Source organism: Saccoglossus kowalevskii, chromosome 3, assembly GCF_978046115.1.
Source record: "Saccoglossus kowalevskii chromosome 3, keSacKowa6.1, whole genome shotgun sequence".
Classification (NCBI taxonomy): domain Eukaryota; kingdom Metazoa; phylum Hemichordata; class Enteropneusta; family Harrimaniidae; genus Saccoglossus; species Saccoglossus kowalevskii.
This window is the reverse complement of record NC_140643.1, coordinates 18,390,020-18,416,139: the sequence shown is the minus strand read 5'-3', so window position 1 is coordinate 18,416,139 and position 26,120 is coordinate 18,390,020. Positions and strand designations below refer to the sequence as shown.

At 34.9% G+C, this 26,120-nt stretch overlaps 2 protein-coding genes and 1 long non-coding RNA gene across 4 annotated transcripts; 2 read left to right on the top strand and 1 right to left on the bottom strand.

Moving 5' to 3' along the window:
- Positions 1 to 193: 193 nt before the first annotated feature.
- Positions 194 to 22,326, bottom strand: LOC102803978 (ubiquitin-like modifier-activating enzyme ATG7). Its single transcript, XM_085496840.1, has 18 exons — positions 21,884 to 22,326; positions 21,689 to 21,743; positions 20,605 to 20,722; positions 19,946 to 20,023; positions 18,816 to 18,932; positions 17,263 to 17,400; positions 16,947 to 17,035; positions 15,646 to 15,767; positions 14,757 to 14,847; positions 14,231 to 14,375; positions 12,191 to 12,349; positions 10,428 to 10,485; positions 9,796 to 9,932; positions 6,846 to 7,028; positions 4,536 to 4,651; positions 1,891 to 1,975; positions 1,401 to 1,601; positions 194 to 1,138 (listed from the first exon to the last, which is right to left on the bottom strand). The coding sequence occupies exons 1-18, from the start codon at positions 22,035 to 22,037 to the stop codon at positions 1,094 to 1,096; spliced, it is 2,091 nt and encodes a 696-aa protein (XP_085352966.1). The 5' UTR covers positions 22,038 to 22,326; the 3' UTR covers positions 194 to 1,093.
- LOC146747532 (uncharacterized) lies at positions 7,479 to 8,322 on the top strand. The gene is made up of 2 exons (XR_014928864.1): positions 7,479 to 7,681; positions 8,009 to 8,322. It is a non-coding gene; the product is annotated as an uncharacterized LOC146747532 (long non-coding RNA).
- Positions 22,213 to 25,974, top strand: LOC102803861 (uncharacterized). 2 transcript variants are annotated; one of them, XM_006820929.3, is made up of 5 exons: positions 22,215 to 22,347; positions 22,834 to 22,872; positions 23,341 to 23,661; positions 23,967 to 24,087; positions 24,948 to 25,974. In XM_006820929.3, exons 3-5 carry the CDS (start codon positions 23,344 to 23,346, stop codon positions 25,292 to 25,294), a joined length of 786 nt encoding a protein of 261 aa, XP_006820992.3. In that variant the 5' UTR covers positions 22,215 to 22,347; positions 22,834 to 22,872; positions 23,341 to 23,343; the 3' UTR covers positions 25,295 to 25,974. The 2 variants fall into 2 exon arrangements, with proteins under 2 accessions (XP_085352968.1, XP_006820992.3); XM_085496842.1 differs by lacking the exon at positions 22,834 to 22,872 and having other exon boundaries at positions 22,213 to 22,347.
- Positions 25,975 to 26,120: the final 146 nt, after the last annotated feature.

The following is a 26,120-nucleotide window of genomic DNA, read 5'->3' as shown; positions in this document are numbered from 1 at the left end:
TGGTAGCTGTGACCAGACATAATCTTTAAACCCTTGCAGCAAATGAAAATGGTGGATCTTGTGCATTTCAACGAGGGCGCTGTCTTTAGTAAATATCGGGGTAGAAGTGGAAAATTCAGTCATGTCTGTACATGACTTTGACCATTTATAGAAAAGCACCAAGACGTACATATCAAAAAAAGATTGCAATTGACAAAATAATCAGCAAGTTTTTATTTCATACATTTGCATCCAAGAGATGAAAAAAAAATTCTATAAATTAGATATTATTCTAATAATCTGTGGCAGTCTGACATCATGCAAAAAAAAGGATAATGGACAGAGTAATGAAAAATGTCCACTTCAAATACAGAAATATATACACACTGTAAAGTAATTTATTTTCACTTCGAATTTATTTTAGCTGAAGGGGTGAATCGGTGTAAATAAAATACCTTTTCCTATGTTTTACATTCAACGCCAATGTTGTACAAAACAGTTCAAACTCATTTTCAGCAAAAACTAATTCGAGCTAAAATAAAGTATTACCCTGTTGAACCTGGAATGTTGAATAATTGACTATAGAATTTAGATCTACATACTGAATTTATCTATTTAGAATAAAATATTATTTATGTGTTTTCAAGTCGGCTGGGCTTCCGGAGAGTCTTAACTATTGCGTCTACATCAGACATGTATATACATGATATGGCATGTCAGTCATGCAGTGAATATAAGGATCTGTGGTACATTACAAGACAACCCCAGGGAGATAAAATACAAGCCTTATAACCACCACCATTAGTATTATTATGACTTCAAATCTGTTAAATATTTGCTGTGAGAAATATTCAAGTTTTCAAGGACATTTATGTCAATAACACATGTCCTACAAAACTTTCAGGATTTACCGACTCAAAACTATGCCCTGCTGTTTTGTTGAGTTGCATGTTTTATACACAAGCTGTTTCAGTTAAATTTAACATAATTGAAAAGCGGTTTATGTTTTTTTTTTTCATGGCAACCTGGTACAAAATTCGGATCTGCTGATGACATACACCAACACTCAACATCTAGCTTGCACCATTCGGTCTTGTGACTGTGTTGTGTGTCCTCACGACATGGAATGTACACTCTCATCATCACTGAAATCCCAAATCTGTAAAATAAAAATTTGTTGTCGGTACAAGTCTTGCAAACGTGTTGAATAGAAGGAAGGTTGTTAAAAAAAAGAAGACCAGCAAGTGTCAGAACCTTTTCACCACCAGTTCCTTCTTTTTATCACAATTTACAAATTAGTCCTATTTATAGTCTGCACTTTCCTTCAGAAAGTTTGGGACAAAAATATCCAAATATTCCTAGCCTACTAATAGAAGTATTTGCATAATTGGTCAAACAAAAATTAGAATAAATTCTCTCACCTCTGCATTTTGAGTTTCTTTATGAAGTTCAGTCAATCCTGTCAAGTCTTCCAAATATGTGGGATTATTAAAAGCATTCTGAAGGAAATCAAAACCTTCTTTTTCATAATGTTCCACAACAATGTCGGAGCAGGCTGTGCATTTAGTAAATCGTAGACTAGCGGGCAAGACATGGCTGAATCGAGACAAGAAACCACGAATCTAAAACAAAAGGATTTATGTTTTTATGTTGCATACACCATTCAAATTTAATCTAAAAAAGTATGGACTTTGCATATTCACATTTTTTAGCGAAAAATAACAAAATTAAAACCCAACAAATGATTAAATATATTTACAGGAACAATTCTACCATTTACATACACTCCCTTCTGTCATATTAATTGTAACACGTTGAGTATGTTCAGCAAAATCTCATCTCCATACATCTAGTATTAAGTATCAGTACATACTAGTCACAGGCCCTTGGTTATCAAACCTTGTAGCTCACCTGGTGTGGTACTAGTCCTAACGATGAGACAAAATCAGAACTCAAGTGGTCATCTTTTGCGCTGGTATCTGCGGCGGCGTAACCCCTGTGGGACAGTGACAGAGGTTAAAATGTACCGGTAACAAGTGCAAATAATAAATTTGAATATTAATGATCAACAATATTGTTGTATTCTACCAATATGATTAAACATTTGATGTATTGTATGGCATGTAGTTTTTTCTATTCACAAAGAATTTTATTTTACAATTAGTTTTCATTCTTTTGTTATTTTTTATTCACATAAATATTTTATGTTATTTCAACTAATTTCACGTTATCAAAACTTACCAGTAAATAAATAATAATAATAATGGTAGGGTAATGAGACAGAGTGACTGGTACCTACCATGGTAGGGTAATGAGATAGAGTGAGTGGTATCTACCATGGTAAGGTAATGAGATAGAGTGACTGGTACCTACCATGGTAGGGTAATGAGATAGAGTGACTGGTACCTACCATGGTAGGGTAATGAGATAGAGTGACTGGTACCTACCATGGTAGGGTAATGAGATAGAGTGACTGGTACCTACCATGGTAGGGTAATGAGATAGAGTGACTGGTACCTACCATGGTAGGGTAATGAGATAGAGTGACTGGTACCTACCATTGTAGGGTAATGAGATAGAGTGACTGGTACCTACCATGGAAGGGTAATGAGATAGAGTGAGTGGTACCTACCATGGTAGGGTAATGAGATAGAGTGAGTAGTACCTACCATTGTAGGGTAATGAGATAGAGTGACTGGTACCTACCATGGTAGGGTAATGAGATAGAGTGACTGGTACCTACCATGGTAGGGTAATGAGATAGAGTGACTGGTACCTACCATGGTAGGGTAATGAGATAGAGTGACTGGTACCTACCATTGTAGGGTAATGAGATAGAGTGACTGGTACCTACCATGGTAGGGTAATGAGATAGAGTGAGTGGTACCTACCATGGTAGGGTAATGAGATAGAGTGAGTAGTACCTACCATTGTAGGGTAATGAGATAGAGTGACTGGTACCTACCATGGTAGGGTAATGAGATAGAGTGACTGGTACCTACCATGGTAGGGTAATGAGATAGAGTGACTGGTACCTACCATGGTAGGGTAATGAGATAGAGTGAGTGGTACCTACCATGGTAGGGTAATGAGACAGAGTGACTGGTACCTACCATGGTAGGGTGATGAGACAGAGTGACTGGTACCTAATATGGTAGAGTAATGAGATAGAGTGAGTGGTACCTACCATGGTAGAGTACTGAGATAGAGTGACTGGTACCTACCATTGTAGGGTAATGAGATAGAGTGACTGGTACCTACCATGGTAGGGTAATGAGATAGAGTGACTGGTACCTACCATTGTAGGGTAATGAGATAGAGTGACTGGTACCTACCATGGTAGGGTAATGAGATAGAGTGACTGGTACCTACCATTGTAGGGTAATGAGATAGAGTGACTGGTACCTACCATGGTAGGGTAATGAGATAGAGTGACTGGTACCTACCATGGTAGGGTAATGAGATAGAGTGACTGGTACCTACCATGGTAGGGTAATGAGATAGAGTGACTGGTACTTACCATGGTAGGGTATTGAGATAGAGTGACTGGTACCTACCATGGTAGGGTAATGAGATAGAGTGACTGGTACCTACCATGGTAGGGTAATGAGATAGAGTGAGTGGTACCTACCATGGTAGGGTAATGAGATAGAGTGACTGGTACCTACCATTGTAGGGTAATGAGATAGAGTGACTGGTACTTACCATGGTAGGGTAATGAGATAGAGTGACTGGTACCTACCATGGTAGGGTAATGAGATAGAGTGAGTGGTACCTACCATGGTAGGGTAATGGGACAGAGTGACTGGTACCTACCATTGTAGGGTAATGAGATAGAGTGACTGGTACTTACCATGGTAGGGTAATGAGATAGAGTGACTGGTACCAACCATGGTAGGGTAATGAGATAGAGTGACTGGTACTTACCATGGTAGGGTAATGAGATAGAGTGACTGGTACCTACCATGGTAGGGTAATGAGATAGAGTGACTGGTACCTACCATGGTAGGGTAATGAGATAGAGTGACTGGTACTTACCATGGTAGGGTAATGAGATAGAGTGACTGGTACCTACCATGGTAGGGTAATGAGATAGAGTGACTGGTACCTACCATGGTAGGGTAATAAGATAGAGTGACTGGTACCTACCATGGTAGGGTAATGAGATAGAGTGACTGGTACTTACCATGGTAGAGTAATGAGATAGAGTGACTGGTACCTACCATTGTAGGGTAATGAGATAGAGTGACTGGTACCTACCATGGTAGGGTAATGAGATAGAGTGACTGGTACCTACCATGGTAGGGTAATGAGATAGAGTGACTGGTACCTACCATGGTAGGGTAATGAGATAGAGTGAGTGGTACCTACCATGGTAGGGTAATGAGATAGAGTGACTGGTACCTACCATGGTAGGGTAATGAGATAGAGTGACTGGTACCTACCATGGTAGGGTAATGAGATAGAGTGACTGGTACCTACCATTGTAGGGTAATGAGATAGAGTGACTGGTACCTACCATGGAAGGGTAATGAGATAGAGTGAGTGGTACCTACCCATCAGGATGTTGCAGCAATGATATTAGTAATTCTACTGCTAGTGCACTTGTCATCATTGATATACCTGGTCTTGTCACAGTACACTGCTGATCTAATGTTCGGTCCCTTGTAGACTGCAATGCAGGGAATGTAGAAATAAGTAACAATCCTATACAAACAAGATTGATGACATCACTTCTATACCAACAAATTTGATATCACTCCTAAATCAACAAGTTTAATGACATCACTCCTATACTAACAAGTTTGATGACATAACTCCTATACTAACAAGTTTGATGACATCACTCCTATACTAACAAGTTTGATGACATCACTCCTATACCAACAAGTTTGATGACATCACTCCTGTACCAACAAGTTTGATGACATCACTCCTGTACCAACAAGTTTGATGACATCACTCCCGTACCAACATATTTGATGATGTCACTCCTATACCAACAAATTTTATGACGTCACTCCTATACCAACAAGTTTGATGATGTCACTCCTTTACCAACAAGTTTGATGATGTCACTCCTTTACCAACAAGTTTGATGATATCACTCCTATACCAACAAGTGTGATGATATCACTCCTGTACCAACAAGTTTGGTGACATTACTACTACCAACAAATTTCATGACATCACTCAACAAGTTTGATGACTTTACTTTTATACCAAAAAGTTTGATGACATCACTCCTATCCTAACAAGTTTGATGACATCACTCCTATACCAACACGTTTGATGACATCACTCCTATGCCAACAAGTTTGATGACATCACTCCTGTACCAACAAGTTTGATGACATCACTCATATACCAACATGTTTGATGACATCACTCCTATACCAACATGTTTGATGACATCACTTCTATACTAACATGTTTGATGACATCACTCCTATACTAACAAGTTTGATGACATCACTCCTGTACCAACATGTTTGATGACATCACTCCTATACCAACATGTTTGATGACATCACTTCTATACTAACATGTTTGATGACATCACTCCTATACTAACAAGTTTGATGACATCACTCCTATATAAAAAAGGTTTGTGACATCACTTTTATACCAACAAGTTTACTTTTTTACTCAAAGTCCAAAACAGAAGATAAATCACATTGCCAGGTTCAAGTACAATGTGACAGAAACCCGAAAAATAAATAAATAGAAACAGTAATTAAAGTCTACCATTTGCTTCATTGACAGACACAATGAGTGGATGACACCATATTCAAATGGATTCATGGATTTGAATTCAAATGAACTTTTATTTTTAGCGAAATATGAAAACAGTGAATTGAGCAGATTTTCTATTAAAATTTACTTTCACTGGAAATTGGAGACACAGGCAAGTCTGAATTTTATGTTTTATGATAAAGTTCAATGAAAATTCAATACACTAAGTTTTCAATTTCAATGAAAATTTAATTGAATAATTAATTCTTTGAGCATCACGTCAACTTTCATTGCAGTATTATTGTCATAGTTTGTATTATGACATATACCAAAGGGAAATTAACATAGATAAAAATCTTATAAAAACCTTGCAGTCTGTCAAATTGACTTGTAATAGAATGAATGTACCATATTTGTTCTAGTAGTACAAACAAAAAAAAACGTTTTTGATATTTTATCTTTATACCATCTTTGAACAAATTAAGTCAAATACAGTATCACAAAGAATACACTGTGGACAGTACGTATACAAGGTCGCATCGACCTCTACAATGGTCGGTCATCGCTCCTGCTGTCCTGTTTCTGTGCACACTTTGTGATACTCTCTTAATATCCTCTTAATATTGTAAACAAGAATGCAAATATACGAGGGATTTAGAGTTATTTGGTGACCTCTGTACCGGCCGTGATAATGTTACAGGTATTCGAATCATAAATTCTCATTTCTCGTAACTTTATGTCCTACTGGGTGACAGAGTTCAGTATGTGAATTACCGCGACATGATGTTTTGAGGAAGTTGTATAAACAAAGTGATCTAAATAAGAGATTCTATCTATTTACACAAAACTAAACGAATGTGCTTTATGCTCTTGCTCTATTCTGATTAAAACTTGTTTGTAATTTTTGTCATTTGAACTGCGAACATTGAGGAAATAAAGAATGACGGGTTGTCCATTATTGCATGAAAATAGAACAGAGATGTAGAAAATAACGAGCGAGGCATAATCAAGCTCTACAACAAAGAAAGAAAGTGTGTGGTCAGTAGTGGGTTAATTCCAGACAGAATGAAGGTCTGGGTGTTTTACAGTTTTTTTTTTTCTAAATTGGGAAATCAAAACATGTGACTTACATCACCAGGGGCAACCACATCATTACAGAAATAGCATCCCAGCTCACTACCATGTATATCTCGCTTGTGTGAACTGCAGGCTGTGGTATCTGGTAAAGATGGTAGGGCGCCCTCTGTAGGTAGTCTTAAACCATGTCTTACAACCATAAAGGTATCAAAACCCAATGCGGCATTGATTACAATCTAAAATTAAAAAATGAAAGTGATTATTTGGTTCATGTTTTGATGTGTTTCATTTCATTCATAATTCTATTTTTATAAACCCTATTTGTTCTATTAGTACAGTGTTCTCCCCAAAGCGTTTTAGCGTAGCGGGGCCGCTACTCCATTATTTATGCCGCTACTCTGAGAGATTGCCCGCTACTCTGTGGCATTTCCTGTTACTCTTTCTTTTAGCTTGTTAATACACGTGCGAATCTGTTAGTCAGCGTCATCAGCTTCCGGTACTGTGAGCCAAATCAGGTGTGAATGGAAACATGTCAGTGATTACGCAAAGACAATGGACTAATACAGCTTCGTACTTCGACAATAAACACTTTCGCCCTATTTAATTGGGGTAATAGCGAGTATTTTCTCAGTAGCATATTTGGCTGGAAGAAGCAACGATGTCAAACAGCAGAAATATTACGTAGTGGTTCCGCGTAGAACGCCCTGCTGGGCCCCTGGTTGCGAGCGATAAACCCACCAGCAACGCGGTCACCGGTACCCCTGTCGGCAGTGGTACTAAACGTGTCCAAGATGATGTTACAACGAAAAGTGCAAAAAAATAAACTCTAGATTTGATGCACAATGGACAACAAAATATACGTGGCTGAGAGAAACATCCGATGGCAAAGGTAAAAAAAGTATTTATTTGTAGCGTTTTACTTGGAAGCGAGTTTTGACCTAGTTTAGTAAATTTTTGTATGGCTTCATTTTTTGCCGATCGTCGAAACATTTTTTTGGAAACGACCTTCTTTCTGGAAGTTCAAAAATTGTTGGCTACGATTTATCAAAGTAACTAATACTAGTATTGTGTTTTGAAATAGTTGGGTAAAGTTTATCGTGGCAATTTTTAAGTTTAGCGACTTTTCAAAATGGCGGCAATTTGTTTATTTTCGTGTTGATCGTGACGATATTTTTTAAATACAAGTATTGACTCGCTCCTATTTCTTATCTTTTAGGAATGCTGTGACACATATGTGGAAAATTCAACTTAAAAACATCCAGAAATAGTTCTTTGGTATGGAATTCTATGCCATGTATAACTATTACGAAATATGCTATCGATAAACACGCACACTCGGAGATGCACAAGAAGGCCATGTCATTTAATAGAAGTGGGAAGCAAAGAAAATAACGGCGTTCTCAAAAGCTGCAGATCACTGGGCTTCCATGAAAGTCCGAAGAATCAACATTACATAGAAATCACACAGCAGCAGATTCATTTAATCTTCTACATAAATTTGTTAAAAAATAAAGACACATTTTCATCCATGCAAGCCTGTCATTATTGTTTTCTTTATCTTCAGACAAATGCTAATGATATGTAAATTATATGCAAATTAGCCGCCACTCTGATACATTTTTCTGGGGAGAACACTGTAGTAGCTAGCACAACATAGGAGTGATTTTATTGGGATTCAGTATACATTTTGGTTTATATCTGCTTCTACATTTAATGGGAATGTACTTTTAATAGAAAAAATATTATAGTTACAGATATAAGCATAATGCTTCAAAAAAAAAATATTAGTAATGAACAGTGCCCAGTCATACAACGGTTATCAAAGAAGAGATGAATTTGCTTTTTTTCCTAATTTGCAACAGTGTTTTTGAGTGGTTAATAACAAAAATTATCCTTTAACCTTTTCACCACTAGGCGTTCTCGCCCAAATTATTTTGCACTTTATATTATATTCTTCAATATTTCTGGAAATGAGCCCTAATTTTTGAGCCAACTGACAAATTTTTAGTCAATTTTCAGTTTTTATTCATAAAGTTTGGCTATTTTGTTCCAATTTCGGAAGGAATGTGGAGACTATAAAAGTAACTACATGTATTTTGTGAATTTGTAATGAAAAGAGGGAACCGGTGGTGAAAAGGTTAACATGTTATAACAATTCAACAGATCTGATGTGTGTTCCCAATGTCCTTGGTGTCTAAATATTTAAATCAATATTGTTTCAGATCCTGTAGTTTTATACTAAGAAACAAAATATGTATCAATATTGATATATATATATGTGTATGCCATCAGAGGTACATTACTTGGGGTTTGCAACGCACATAGTACTGTATGGTGACATCATGCCAAGATCCCATTCAAGTCCCATCTCGTACATAGCGAGACTGATGCTACTACCTTCTGACATGACATAGGCGTTTGTAATAAAACAATAAAACATGTATTACCACATTCATAGTGAAAAAATGTAATACATCGAAAATGTACATAAAACTTAGTTATCATAATCCGTCATATCGTGAGCAGCTATTTTGATCCACCTGGACATCCCAGTATCCTAGTTACCTCGTGCATGAGCATTTGCATTTTTCTGAGTTGGAATGCTTATGCGAGCGCGAGATTGTTAGGGGATCTTGGTATCATGTCACTGTAGTTGCAAACCCCAAGTAATGTACCTCTGATATTATGTATGCCATCATCAGTACAGATTTTATAAATTTTAATGAAATCTGTTGATATTTATCAGAGAAATGGCCTAAAATGGATGAATGTACATGTATATAGATAGAACTGATATAGAAACTTCACCTATCCAAACATGTTCTGTAAATGCTTCAATTATTCACTGGATTTTAATTGTACCATAGACCTTCTTATAGGGTGAAATAGTGAAATTTTTCATCAGAAAAAATTAATACTTTTACAGAACGCCAGAAAAAATGGAGACGCCTATCTGAAAATAAATGTTTATTGTGATGAAGACTCCAGGGTTGATGTTCATACCTTTCTTTTACTGGCTGCAATCAATGTTGGTAACCATCGACTTTCTCTGGTGTCCATTAAGAGAAATACTACATCATGCTCCTCAATTAGTGACTCTAATTGCTTTACATCTTTCTTGGTTTGTTCAATAATGCAATCTGGGAATAAATAATGAGCATTATTTTTTCATCACACTCTTATAAAGAATAATGTAAACTAATTGCTGTGTAATGTTTTTTTAAACTTGAATAGTGGATAACACTAATCATGCAGCAAGCCATTGAATTAAGTTCACAGTATGCTTTATTATAGTTGCAATGAAAAAACAATAGATTATAATTTTTCATCAGTGGTGGCGCTGTTCATATGCTGCTGTTATTGTTGAAAGTGGACGCATAAACTGCTGGAAGGGAGTTTTTTTTTATGTAATATATGAATGAAAAGAAAATACTTTTTCACATTGTGTATATTTACAGGTTACTTTAAAAATGATATTATAATATCGCAGAAATACACCCAGAAACTAGAAAATATCAATATTACAAAGGATGAAAATGAATGAGGGTCATAATTTTCTATCTTTATCAAAGAAAAAAAAAATCCTCATTTAGAAACACAACATGGAATTTTTGATATCATTAGAATCTATTTACCTGTTGTACTGGCTGGATGACCTGGCATGGGTATAGAAAACTCATGACCAGTGGAATTCTGAGTGTGGACAAAAAAAAGAAGTTATGTATTGCTTAGAAATTATCTCAAGTCCTCAATCACGGAAAAAGCATTAATTGAACATTAATTTAAAGACAGAATAGAATAGAATAGAATAGAATAGAATAGAATAGAATAGAATAGAATAGAATAGAATAGAATAGAATAGAGATAAATAACAAAATATGAAAATAACATAGTTACTGAATAATTGAAAAGTTGACAAGAGATATGCCTTGGTGTACATAGTTATCTATAATTAAGGAACAAGCAAAACTTTTGAGTTCACTATTGGTTTTGTCAATTTCAGTTGACAGAAGGATTTAACCTTACTGTGTTATTCACATTTGGGACTTACTTCAAATTACAGAAAACGTGGTATATCAAGTATTTTAGACCGGCTTGCATAAATTAAAACTACCTCTTATCCAATTGCACATTTACAGGTGTAAAGCACTAGTGAAATAAAATCATAATTTTTGACAGGAAAATGTATCAAACACAATCTGATCTGATGAATCATGAAGTTCATGGAGTGTCATGACGATGAACAATGTATCTTAATGTCTATACAATGTACATATATACATACATATATGTGATACCCAAGCTGAATGTACATCTATACATACATATATGTGATACCCAAGCTGAATGTACATCTATACATACATATATGTGATACCCTAGCTGAATGGACATCTATACATACATATATGTGATACCCAAGCTGAATGTACATCTATACATACATATATGTGATACCCTAGCTGAATGGACATCTATACATACATATATGTGATACCCAAGCTGAATGTACATCTATACATACATATATGTGATACCCAAGCTGAATGGACATCTATACATACATATATGTGATACCCAAGCTGAATGGACATCTATACATACATATATGTGATACCCAAGCTGAATGGACATCTATACATACATATATGTGATACCCTAGCTGAATGTACATCTATACATACATATATGTGATACCCAAGCTGAATGGACATCTATACATACATATATGTGATACCCAAGCTGAATGTACATCTATACATACATATATGTGATACCCTAGCTGAATGGACATATATACATACATATATGTGATACCCTAGCTGAATGTACATATATACATACATATATGTGATACCCAAGCTGAATGTACATCTATACATACATATATGTGATACCCTAGCTGAATGTACATATATACATACATATATGTGATACCCTAGCTGAATGGACATATATACATACATATATGTGATAGCCTAGCTGAATGTACATATATACATACATATATGTGATACCCTAGCTGAATGGACATATATACATACATATATGTGATACCCTAGCTGAATGGACATATATACATACATATATGTGATACCCTAGCTGAATGGACATATATACATACATATATGTGATACCCTAGCTGAATGGACATATATACATACATATATGTGATACCCTAGCTGAATGGACATATATACATACATATATGTGATACCCTAGCTGAATGTACATCTATACATACATATATGTGATACCCTAGCTGAATGTACATATATACATACATTTATGTGATACCCTAGCTGAATCTACATATATACATACATATATGTGATACCCTAGCTGAATGAACATATTCAACCTTTCATTATAAATAATATATAAACACGATACTCACCACACCAGGGAAAATTTTTTTTAATTTGGCAGCTGCTGTTACAGCCTTTGACTTGCCTCCCTCCAGACAGTCTTCAAATTCATATAATGTTTGTCTGACTGGGTTGGAGTAGGATATCCTAGAATTGTCCACAAACGTGATGGTCCTGATACCCCATCCCTTGATGGAGAAAATACAGATCATAAATAAATCAAGAATAATATGTCTGGATGTGTGGTGATCTACAGTCATCATACAATAATGCAAGTGTCACATAAATTACCAATGTTCGATACTAGAGAAACTTACCAGTAGAATAACACATGAACAAAATAAAGTACAATGAACTATCTCAACAGGCAGCCATATTGCATCTTAAAACGAGTTACTGGAGAACATACGAGTTACCACAAAGTGTATCGCGAAGTGTACCACAAACTACCTAATTATACATGTATTTAATCACTAATATATTGAACCAAGTAGGCAAGCATGTATTCCTTGGGACAATGCTGTTGGGCAACATTTGGATATACAAAATTTAGTAAAAACAAATAATGGTAATTTTTTTAATGCCCTTTAATTGAAGTTATTCAGAAGTACTGTTTTTTCTCTATTGAAAGTACATAATATACTGTAAAACACGTTGAAATTGCTACACGCGAATTTGACTCAATGCATGAACTTAGAATCTTAATCTAAAATATCAACTATCTAATTGTGAGAATATAGTTTATTTTAAATTAGCAACATCTTGAATTAGCGAAATTACAGATTAGTTAATAATTAGCTAAACAAGCCATGCATGGCACAGTCCCCGTTATTTATTGAATATACTGTGGAATACTTTATTTTCGCTGGAATTAATTTTTGCTGAAAAGGCTTTTTGGGCATTTTGCTTGGAATTTATTTTTACTGATTTTTGATGAGTTTAATGTCAAATATAGGAAAAAAAGTACATTCGCTGGATTTTATTTTCACGGAATCACCCCTTCAGCGAAAATAGCGAAAATAAATTCCAAGCGAAAATAAAGTATTCTACAGTATATAGTTTTGTTTATAGTAATATAGCTGGAATATAACCATGTCAGGAATATGATTATGATGATTGTTTAACATTAAAATGATTGACATTTGTATCTGATCATCAAATGAGATGTTGCTCTGGAACAGCATTAATTAAAACAAAATCAGCTTTGAATACATGTATATTAAATGATATATAATGAATATATAAAATTTGAATATAATCAGTCAAAGCATGTCAGAGATATGGGTCCAGAAGTTCATTCATTAAAACAAAATGGCTGCCAGTAAGCCATAAATAAATGAAAAATAAAATGACGTGCATCAGGAACCCGTAATGTATAACATATGTACCAAGTTTGAACAAAATCTATCCATAAATGCCAGAAATGTTTGATATTTGATGATTTTTTAAGCACAAAAATGGCCACCATTGGGCCACTTTGAATAGGATCGTCAAACCAATATATCTGTATATCTATGACATGATGTATAATGAATATTTAAAATTTGAACAGAATCATTCAAAGCAAGTCAGAGATATGGCACTAGAACCACATTCATTAAAACAAAATGTGATGTGCATCAAGGTTCTATAATGTTCAATGTATATACCAAGTTTGAACAAAATCCATCTGTAAACAGCCGAGAAATGCTTAATTTTGATGATTTTTCAGTACAAAAATGGCTGCCATTCAGCCATCTTGAATCTGATCATGAAACAAATTGATGTGCATATGTATAATGTCATGTACGATGTATGTGTGAAGTTTGATTGTGACTGGTTCAGGCATTTCTAAGATACAAGTTCGGACGCACGCATGCACGCACACACGCACAGAGGTCAAAACATAAGTCCCTGTTTAACTAGCTAAAATAAATGCCAATTAAAAAAGACATATTTTACAGTTATATGCAAAAGTTTCCTAAACTTTTCCTAAAACATCACTTTTATAATCAATTTTGACAGCTTACTGATACTGGCATTATTAATGTACCTCTAATAAAGTAACTATGGTAACCATATTGACTTACCAGAAGACAGCGAGCCACATTACATCCGAGTGTTCCGGCACCAAGCAGTAAACACTTGGTTTGAGCAATGTGATCTAAATCTAGCGAGGGCAGTAACCTCCATCTCATCAATTTTAAATTCAAATCAACGGAGGATTCCGCCAATCTTTTGTAATATAAAAAAAGTATGTAAACAAAGAATTTATTGAAATGGAAAATAAAACACATGATAAAGTTGAACTGAGTTGGATAAATGTGGACTTTTATTTCATTTCAATAAAATTGATTACAATAAAGATCTAATACACTGACACAACAAACTGTGACTATACACTTTTCTGAACTACATGAATCTGCAAAATCTCAACACAAGAGGGCGCTGATTCAAATATCTCTGATTTGACTTAGCTTTTACCCCTAAAGTTGTTGAATGCAATGTAAAAGCATATAGGGCTGACAAGATTAGGATTAAAAAACAAAACACCCCACACAAAATAAAGAATAACAAGTAATTAATCATAATTATTTAATTGAACTGAGTTGTTACCTTGTAGGATCCATACTGGAACTTAAATTCACCTTTCGTGGTCCAAGTTTCTGTCGTTGGTTCTTCTCCCAACCTACACAATTTGGCCTCTCTGTGGTCAAGAACAAAAAACAATGATGCTTTCATTGACATAAATAATCTCTTTAAGATTTTTCAATATATATTTTCTAAAAGGCAGTGGTTATTTGTTGTACAGTGCGTGTTTGAATTTTGCGATAACAAACAATGCATTTTACACATGTTGTTGCTAGTTGCTATGGGTGATTTTTGAAACAGGACGCAGTGCAGCAACCATAGAAGTGCAATACGGATATATGACTGGGGTGTCATTTCACGTTTTTTTGTTTAGAAGTGGGTGGTCATTTATCAATTTTTGGTTTACAAGTCATAGCATTTATTTCCTTTTTCACAGGACCTTATATTCCAAGCCAGATAACGAAAAAGGCTGAATAAAATGCGTCGCCCGGATGCACTCACTGGACGCGAAAGTTGTGAGCTGGGTGTTTTTTTCCGCTGAAAACACTCGTGTTTAGAAGTGGGTATATAAATATAAAAAAAATGGTTTAGAAGTGAGTATGGTTTACGAGAGTTGGGCTTATGGATCTAATATTTTGACAGTAAAACCAATAGACAAACAGTTCACTTTATTACTCAGTGATGAACATATGCACATTTTATTAAAAAGAGCTTAACAATCCTAGCTTGTCATTCAAGTCTTGAACTAAGCTAATTTGTTGATTTTCTTATCCTTTTAGTAAGTACTTATTTTTTCTTTATTATTTTTTTTTTGTCTGTTACTACACCCCTGTGGAATGTGCAAATGTTTCTAAATAAATAACTTGCCAGGTGGATGCAATCAGACAATGTTAGCTTTTGATTACATACTTACCTGTGATGTGTGATAGGGATGGAATATGTAGATATAACATTATACTGTGAGCGACTTCCCTCTTTCCGTCTCTTACTCTGTCTCTATAACAAAGAACTTGAACGTCATCCACTTTGTCAGCCCTGTATGAAAAACAGCAAGATGATCAAGATCTTGGTGAAATGCAATGATTTTCATATACGCAATGTCTGAAAATGAAATATCGATACCACTCGTATTTCATGATCAAGCTACGTACAAGGTCCATCACAGTACAGTATAATTGCAAGAACATAAAGAAAAGGAAAAGAAAGAGAGACAAGCAGCCTATCGGCTGAGATAGCTCCGGTGTTAGCAATGCACATTTCAATTAAAGAACTGAAGACATCATTAGAAAATGAACAATATGAATAGTATCAAAGCAATCGGACTTACAGTTTTTAACAAGAAGTCGAAAATATCACTTTTTACCAAAAATGACAAAAATATTCACCAAAATTAGAGAACTGAAGATATCATCACAAAACAAACAAATCTGAGAGAGGTCCACATGTAGTATCTATATATGTAATATCAAAGCAATTGAACTATTGGTTTTTAACAAGAAGTCGAAAATATCACTTTTTACCAAAAATGACAAAAATATTTACCAAAATTAGAGAATTGAAAATATCATCACAAAATGAACAAATCTGAGAGAGGTCCACATGTAGTACCTATATATGTAGTATCAAATCAATTGGACTTGCGGTTTTTAACAAGAAGTCGAAAATATCACTTTTTACCAAAAATGACAAAAATATTTACCAAAATTAGAGAATTGAAAATATCATCACAAAATGAACAAATCTGAGAGAGGTCCACATGTAGTACCTATATATGTAGTATCAAATCAATTGGACTTGCGGTTTTTAACAAGAAGTCGAAAATATCACTTTTTACCAAAAATGACAAAAATATTCACCAAAATTAGAGAATTGAAGATATCAACATGAAATGAACAAACCTAAGAGAGGTCTACCCAAGGTACATATACACCAAGTATCAAAGCATTCAGGCTTGTAGTTTTCAAGAAGAAGTCGAAAAAGTAAAACATTGACACGGACGACGACGACGGATGACGACGACGGACAATCACTCATATGATAAGCTTCGCTCGACAAAGTCGACAGCGGAGCTAAAAACCAGTGTTTATGTGGCAAGAAATTTGTTGACATCAATATTTGTAAAAGGCTGTCATGACCATATAAGGATATGGCAGAACTCAAAACTTGTCTAGTGCACATGTCACACATTGATGTAACACAGTGGAATATACTCACCAGTGATAAGCAATAAGTGTGAGTAGATTCCTAAGCGGCCACCCAGGATAACCCTCCACAGTACTTGGATCACAAAACCCAACCATGATCTGAAAACGCAAGTAAATTCATAAATAGGCATAAATAATTATTTTTAACGAAAAACGACACCCAATCAATTTACATACAGATTTTTTTTGGGGGGGGGGGGGGTGATTCAATACTCATTATGTCATGCATAGCATTATCTACCCTAATACAGTGATGTTAACAATATAATAAAATATTTCTCGAATAATGAATATGATTATTTCTGAATTTTCCTTTCAGATCTCACCTTTTTCTCTTTGCAGATATCTTGGAAGTTTGCCAAGTTTGAAAGCTTGACAACATCTCCATCAATTTGAATAAAAAAACAGCTTGCATGCTGGGATGTCCTGACAAACTCATCGTATGCACTCTGTAAATTCGTGATCTACATAAGACGAAAGATTTGAAAATTGTGAATATTGAGCAATTTTTTGTCATTCTTTTGTTGTTTCGGCAAGTTTTGTTTCTCATTCAGTCTATTTTTCAACTGGATGTCCTGTATGTAAATTTCAATTGTGAGATAAAATGAGATTTTCTAGAAATAAATAAGACTGCACACGCTTGTGATTGTTTACGTACATGTCATTAACTGGTGGATTGTCAACATTACCCTGGGTATTGACGCTGCCTACAGCTGCTAGAAATTGTGCAATACATGGATCCCTTTCAGTTAGCCCCAAAGTATTTGGCTTAGGAATTGTAAGAATTGAGGTGCTAACAATGTACAAGATCTGGCCACCCTCTGAGTACATTATATTACATGATGTATGTAAGGAGTCAAGGGCCTCATTATTTTAACAGCTTATTTGTTTTCAAAGCATGGCTTTGACATCTCTATAGATAAACAATCCATCGATCCTAGACCAAATTATTCTGCTACACATACACTCAATAGCCTGGAGTACCCCATAGGAATGCCTACCTAAAGAGTACTCATGGAATATTTTATTATATTTAACTAATTCTTTCAATCAAACTTTATATACTTGAAAGTCTGTACAAATTCTCAAGTACTTTACCGGTATTTTCGCATGAAATGTAATTTCCGATATTTGCTGAAGGGATGATTCAGGAAAAATAAAATCTAAGGAATATACCTTTTTTCCTATATTTTACATTCACAGCATCAAAAATCAGTGGAAATAAATCACATACAGAACACTCAAAAGTCAAAAGGTTAAATTAATTCCAGCTAAAATTATTTTACAGTATTTCACAGCCGAAAAACAAAATGGTCACTGTGGATTTCGAGTTACAGTATTCAAATCTTCAAGAAGTGTGTCCTTTGGTGCCCCAAAATGGAAATGTTACAGAATTCTATATTTTGTCTCTCGTACAGTATATTCTCCAAAATAGAAGGCCCACTGCATCTCCTTCAACTTCTGAGCTCTAAAATATACCTTTGTCACATTCCACAAAATAAACACATATAATTTTTTTCAAAAAATGTGGAGCAAGACCTGTCACCAATATTAAAATATGGCTATTTAGCACAAAAAGAAGAAAGAAGTTATAGAAAAATACATACAAATTCAAAAAAAAAAATTGCTCAAAATTTATGCGAGAAAAGTGCTCAAAAAAAAAAAATATTATTTCAAACATTTTTTGTTCATCAAAATATCAGTTTCAGTGACTTGGATAAAGTCAATCACCCACCTCCACTCACTGTGATTGGCTACAAAAGTTATTTCTTAAAATGCAATAGCGAGTATAACATTTACAATATATGTAATCAGTGAATTTGTAACTAGGTACATTTCATCAGAATAATAATCGTCATGACTACAGTGTTATATTTACCTGCTGTGGGTTGAAACACTTGTCTATGGTTTGTGACGGCTGCGTTTGTACAACATTGTTTGGTGAAAGCAAAGCTGGGAATGCAAACCAGTAGTAGTAATTGTATTTCTTTAAATCCTGGAAAGCAGATCAACATATAGAAGAGAACTCATTTGATTTTCAGAATATATACTGCTTTTTAATTTAGTTATTTTCGTTGATAAGTAAAATTTGTTAAATTAAATCTATGTGGACATGTAGCATAACAATAGAACTCATTGTTTTCCTGTCAAGATTGTGAACTTTAAATCTAGTGAATATGTTCAAAACATCACAATAACGAAATCAAATGCCAGTGAAAATAAATGGAGGGTGGTGGTCATTGTACCACACATGCACCAGACTTGAGTTGATAAACACATTAATTTTCCCACAACAATATGGCACCAAGTACAGTGCGAGTTTTCATCTGGGTGAAATGGACACAATGATCGTTGCAGCAAATCATAATTTACCTATATTCTGTAAAACCATTTATTTTCACTGACATTTTAATTTCACTATTTTGATGTTTTGGGCATATTCACTGTGTTGTAGTTTCATGAATATGTCAAGGAAACATGAGTTTCATTGTTATTTTACATATTCACGTAGATTTAATTTAGCAGATGTTTACTCATCAGGGAAAAAATAGCGAAATTAAAACCTGGTGAATTATTAATACATTTACAGTAAACCTTGGTACTGTCTCTTTTCTTGTGCACTCTGATCAGAGCAAGCTGTTTCTGCAGATGTGTGTGCATTGCATTGTGGTAAATGTTACCAGCAAGCTTGTTCATATGGGACCCACATGCATGGCACAGCCCTGCAGATGTGTGTGCATTGCATTGTGGTAAATGTTACCAACATTCTTATTCATATGGGACCCACATGCATGTCACCACCCTTTAAAGTAGCATTGTGAGGAGATACAATACTAGTATGTTCATTGCAAAAAGTGAGATAACATTTTTATGAATATCTGCTATTAATATTTGTTTACATAGTATCCAAATCAGTTGTCGATCATACTTATATTTTTAACATTAATTATGAAATCAATAACAACTATGCAGTAGTAATTGCATTGTATATAGAAAAGAATTACTTACAGCGAAAGTAAGAAGGACAAATCTAGACAGCAGTGATGGTTGATTTATTGCTCTACCTTCAATGATGTCACTCCACAACTAAGAAAAAAAAAGATAGATGTTACAAAATCTACTTCAGAGAATATCGAGCAATTCTGTTTCACCATGAGCTCAAAAACAGAAAATAATGAAAATTTGAAATCACTACACTACAACAGTGGACAGTGGTTCCATGATGCAATCCTGGTGAGTTAGTTCAAAAATTGTTTGTATCTGTCTACAGTGACACCTGTCTACAGTGACACCTGTCTACAGTGACACCTGTCTATAGTGACACCTGTCTATAGTGACATCTGCCTTCAGTGACACCTGTCTACAGTGACATTTCTATAGTGACATCTGCCAGTGACACCTGTCTATAGTGACACCTGCCCAGTTACACCTGTCTATAGTGACATACACTACAGGATATAGGACAGATTGACATGCCTCAATTTTCTTTAGGAACCCAGTAAAATCCAAAGACCAATAAGTGAGGTCATATTGAGTGGGGGCTAGTGATAAATTACAGTATACTATTTTGCTTCATCACCCACGATTCATTTATTTATGTATGATAAAGGACGATAAAAACATGAATAATATATTTATTAATATTATACACAATAAAAGTATACTACCTCACTAGCAGCCTTGTCCAAGACAGTTTTTTTATCACATGTTTTAAAAGAATCTATCGTATTAAAATTATGCAGCACACCGTGACTCAGAAAGCAATTGTGAGGAATACTAGGGATTCTGCAAGAAACGAGAAAAGAACACTTCAGGAAATGAAAGACAAGTTGAGTACATTGCTTTTCATGAATTTGAATAAATGTTTATTAATTGCTGCACACTGAGCATGCATCATTGCTCAATCACATAAATGCTTAAAAATTGTGAGGTGTTATGCAAATAAAATACAGCATATTTGTTCTGTCATACAAAATAGCACATACTGTTTGAATATTCTTCGTGTTCAAAGGATTATCGTTTTAAGGTAGTGCATAACAGATATCTTATTGAACTATTAGATATCTGTGCAAACATTTTAACAGGTTATACCATTAAAACATTTGCCAATTTTTATAAATGTAGTAATGTTCCAGATACATGTGAACAACAGCATGGTATGCTTTATATCGTCACTCATTTCATAAATATGTCCCATTCAAATACGATAGTGCATTCACTGGTTGCTTAGCTACCAAGCTTATATTATCTTCCAAAGTTTATGAAACTTTACAAAATTATGCACATAGTGTAGTAGTACAAAATATAATTTATGACATCATGGTATTTGGAGATGCTTTTGTATATATCTGTCTAGTTAATTCTCAAAAGACTACTGCAAGCAGGTTGACAAATGACTGTGAAAAAAAAAACCCGGGCAACTCAAAACTTGTTTTTTGGAACAGTATATTAATTACAATTCAGTGAGGCATTTATTTTTCAGTTACTTGATAAGAAATAAAAAGCATAAACTTGATCATGGCTATCAATATATTTTGTATGGAATTTATTGTGTAAAAGACATACACTGCAGATAAACTGACTTCATATTTCCACATAACCAAGGGTTTCAATATTGAGGTATAACTTTTTTGCCACGCAGACAGAAACTGTGATTTGACAATAGATTTATCTTAATTAATTTTATTTCTCAATTTCATTTAAAAGAATTAGTTCCCGTAAAAATTATAATAATATCTGTGATGTACTTACTCGTTGAAGGCAGTGAATTCAAGACTTAGTCTACATGGCAGTCCCACAGCATCGCCTGTTAATATGAGAGAATTTTGAAATAAATACGTTTTTCAATGAATTTCATGTTTGTTTACTGTTATATTAAACATTTAATTTATACCAATATACATAACCAGACTATTTATACTACAGTCCCTCCGTGCCAATACTCACCATTATAATAAAACGCGAATATCTGTCGAGGTTTTTCGTCCAGTTTGTAAACATTGAGTTTATTTTCAGTCAATTTGTGCCAAAATCCGGCGTCCAATGTGCTGTTGAACGGCACAAACCGTAGTGACTCTCGTTCTGCCATCGACTCGGACATCGTAAGAAACGTTCGCCTGTGTTAAACTTTCCAAACTACTAGTATACGCGCGTAGCCACTATCAATAAACCAGTGAACAGTGTTTATGTGTGTTTTCCCTCCTGCATGATTGTCACGAGAAACCTGCCACTAATACCCACTTCCGGGGTGATCGTTTGTTTATCACTTCGCTACTCGTTACTTTTTTCCGCGTCTCTGCCAGGTGGGTCTGATTACAGTGTTGATTTACTCAACATTTGTTTTGCTATGGCTACCACTCTGGCAGTCGACAAAAACAAGTAACATGTGAAAAGAACGGCATGGAAAAAAGGTAGGTATATTAATGTTTTTTTTGGTGTTTTTTTCTGTTCAGACTTATGCATGTACATAACACATAATTTTAAAACTATTTCCTGGGCCTGATTTTCTACAAAAGTACGTGTGAATAACGGACACAGCAGACGACGAATATCGGATTAGAACTCTGGTTATTGTTTAGCGGAAACCAAAAACTTGAGTCGCGACGACGTTATATATCAGTTCTGAAGCCGAGACTTAGACGGCAAGACTCCGGTAGTTATAAATCTACAAAATACCCTTCCGAACAAACAATACTCCGAAGTAACAAAAGAAAACAATAGGTGCGGTTGTTTAATACACCTCACTACACCTGGGACATTTTGTTCTCTGTAGTAGGTTGTCGGGAGCAAAGGTCGATTGGAATGAACAAAACATTGACGTTTGATAATGATTGTCAACTATGTGGTCCTATATTTCATTCAGTCATACCACGTGACACCTCACTGATTTATTACAGGATTCTGAATTCCAGACACATTGATGCCAACTAATTCAGGTAGTAATGCTAAAAAGCTAATAATAGGTTAAGTGCACTACTATATACAGGCTGTACTAGTATTTAAAATAAGAGATGAACACTTTCCCGAGTAACGTTATGAACACTTATTATTATTCACTCATATATACATATATATATATATATATATATTATATAAATATAAACTTTTTTTTTATAAAACATTATTGTCCTTGTATCTGTATCTGAATAAACTGAAGCATATTCTATTCTATTCTATTCTATTCTATTCTATTCTATTCTATTCTATTCTATTCTATTCTATTCTATTCTATTCTATTCTATTCTATTCTATTCTATTCTATTAAACATACCTCAATGATTATAAAGGTGAATAAATTCTCAGACACATTTTGTCTTTATATTATTCTTCAAAAACGTGTAGGATATTGAGTATATTTTGTAAAATATAACAAATTTGTTTTCTATCCCTTTTCTTGTCAACAGTATATGGCAAAAATGGCAAATAATAACGTTAACTCGGACTACTTTCCATTCGACACGAGACTGCTAAACGAAAGTATTTACGAAGTGTTTCGTATAACAAAGAATGTGACGGCTGAACTGGTCAAACTGCAAGACGTGATAGCTGGTCAAATCATTGATATGCATACGATATGGTATTTCTTCATCTCAGTAATTCTTGTTTATCTGTTAACATCGTTTCCTCGAGTACTCGGAGCTCGCATCAAAGTGTACTGCATCCTCGTCGCCAACGCTGCAATTGAACTTGCGATAACGTTAAATTTAGAATTCCCGTCAGACGTGGTGAGTATCGAATAAAAACAAACAAACTGTATGTTATTTGCGGGTTTGGTAAGTGGTCTATTAGTCGCCGTTTGCAACAATTTTATATGAACTACTAGTATGCTTGTGGCGGTACAAGGATTTTGCTAGAGATTTTGCTCTGACCCTGGCACCGACAGAGTACGTACATTTGTCCCAGGTTCCATACACGTGTATCTAGACACCACTGGATTATATGACTAGACATGAGTTTACGACCCCATCCCATTTCAATTTTTAAACAGCAAATGAAACTCTGTCCATGTTGTATGAATATGTTTTTTCAGTACGTACTACAGCGGAGTATATGGTTGACCAGACAGTGTTGCTGGACAATGGCCGTCTTCTGTTTAGCCTGGGATGCCATTAACTACGATGACAATGGCGATAGCCAGCACAAAGACGCAGGTATGAATGAAGGGTGATTTGTTTGTCTAATGTTTACTCTATTCCCGACAAGTCATGAATGAAGAGTGTGTGTTGTTAGAAATGTATAGTGACTGCGATTAATCACAATGTGGATATACATTACACATTGTAACATAGACGATGATAGCGTAAGTATCTCTACAGAAACAATCACTACTACAGTCAAATATATAACCACGATTACTAGAATAACGTGTTACTAGTAGTATTGAAGCTGCAGGAATGTCAGACTTGCGTACTCACAGATGGACCACAACGACCTTCTTGTACCTTCCAATTCTTTTGTTTATATCAACTGTGTTTTCAGTTTATGTAGCGCTTGAACAACATAATGTGGCAAAATAGGTCACAATACAATGTAACTACAATTGCTTGTTGATGTCCACACTATTGATTTGCACTTTTTTAAACCGAAACTAATATTACACTACATAGTCGTTGTCGCATCAGACTCATGAGTGGTAAACCCAAGGTCAAATCCCACCTTAGGCTGAACACCATAAAGGGTTAACCCCCTACCCTGGGCGAGTGTGATAGAGAAATGGCCACACAGCCCTGTCATGTAGTCCCAAACATGAATAAAATACATCATGTGTCAGTACTAGTATTTGCAATTTGCACATACCAATAAAAAAAAATCAGGAGAGACAACAGCGACATTCAATGTCCGGAACTGTCGCCTGATACAAACAAATATTACACTCGGAGGCAAGTAAAATTCCCGTTGTTGATGCCACACTCAATATGTTCTTGAACTGGCTGAAAGTATCAGAATTCTATTCTCTCAAAATTTAGAACAATTTGTACCCACTCTCAATTCCAATGATGTTCTATTTCAGGTCACTGTGTCATGGAGGATGCGTCAATCTGCAAATCTATTCCGGGTGTATTCATCCCAGAAGAGAAGATTTCAAACGTTATGAAGGTTTCGGATAAACAGCGTAGTCAAGGAACAACGATGACACATGACAGAAGTCAAGGGGACAAGAATGAATTGATTGATGTGTTAATAAATACGGTGAAAGAGTTGCGTAAAGAAAACACTCATTTAAAGGAAAAAATGCGATTATTGGAAAAAAGGAACAGTAGGCATGTCCCGACGTCACAACCGGCGAGTGGACCCCAAGATCTTAAAGCGGAAGGGTCATCACCTGCGCACGCGCTGGATTTCAGTCCCAAGCGATGATAACAACACACGCTAAAAACGCAAAGGCTTATGCGTAGACGCATGTTTGTAAACAATGACACCCTCTGGCAATCCCGTGAATTGTATTCACGATAATTTTGTTTTTATGAAATAATTGTTGAGAAAGAAATGTTATTTGCTAATCACGATGAAATAATATTATCTGTTTTTTTTTTCTTCAGTGTGGTTTTTATAATATGTTATTTTTATGTAAAGAATATATATATATATATACTATATGCCGGATGCGGCTTCATGACGTCATGTAATGAAGTCGCACCGACCTCATAATTTCTCAAAAAATGGTTTTGAAATGTATTTCTTTGACGTGTACAGCTGGCGTTTAGAGAGAGGAAAGAATGAATTTATATTTTATTTAAACAATACAAAAATGAACATTAGGAATTATGAACAGTATAACTTATGATACATGCGACTCAAAGAATGAATGTGTGCAGTTTGGTGTTGTTTGTTGTTAGTTACCAGTGACAAACTGTGGAGCTCCCCACCTAAATTGATGTTTTTCTGAAGTTACATTTAGATGTACAAGTTGATGTCACGTGCTTTAATCGTATTAGTTTCCTGTATAAGAATATGTTTTTTTAAGGATTTCAGCTGATTATTACACAGTAAATCCATGCCATCATTTTTTTATTAAAACTTCCAATTTGTTGTCTCAATATTTGCCTCCAATATAATTGAACCCCAACGATAGTCGATCGCCCCAGTACGTAGTAAGTTGTGAACAGGATGTCTTTCAAGGCCCGTTGAAAATAGTCCAAATTAAAAATTAGTTTTTTAAGCTTACTTGGATACATTCAATTTA

What these genes read in the sequence shown, in the direction of transcription:
- LOC102803978 (XM_085496840.1), bottom strand. Translation starts at nt 22,037, where the DNA reads ATGTCCGAGTCGATGGCAGAACGAGAGTCACTACGGTTTGTGCCGTTC. An exon ending in ATCCCTATCACACATCACAG is followed by an intron (nt 14,848 to 15,645) that starts GTAAGTATGTAA and finishes TCTTGACCACAG; the next exon opens with AGAGGCCAAATTGTGTAGGT. An exon ending in TTGCTGCAACATCCTGATGG is followed by an intron (nt 1,976 to 4,535) that starts GTAGGTACCACT and finishes ACTGTCCCACAG; the next exon opens with GGGTTACGCCGCCGCAGATA.
- LOC102803861 (XM_085496842.1), top strand. Translation starts at nt 23,344, where the DNA reads ATGGCAAAAATGGCAAATAATAACGTTAACTCGGACTACTTTCCATTC. An exon ending in TAGAATTCCCGTCAGACGTG is followed by an intron (nt 23,662 to 23,966) that starts GTGAGTATCGAA and finishes ATGTTTTTTCAG; the next exon opens with TACGTACTACAGCGGAGTAT. An exon ending in TAGCCAGCACAAAGACGCAG is followed by an intron (nt 24,088 to 24,947) that starts GTATGAATGAAG and finishes GTTCTATTTCAG; the next exon opens with GTCACTGTGTCATGGAGGAT.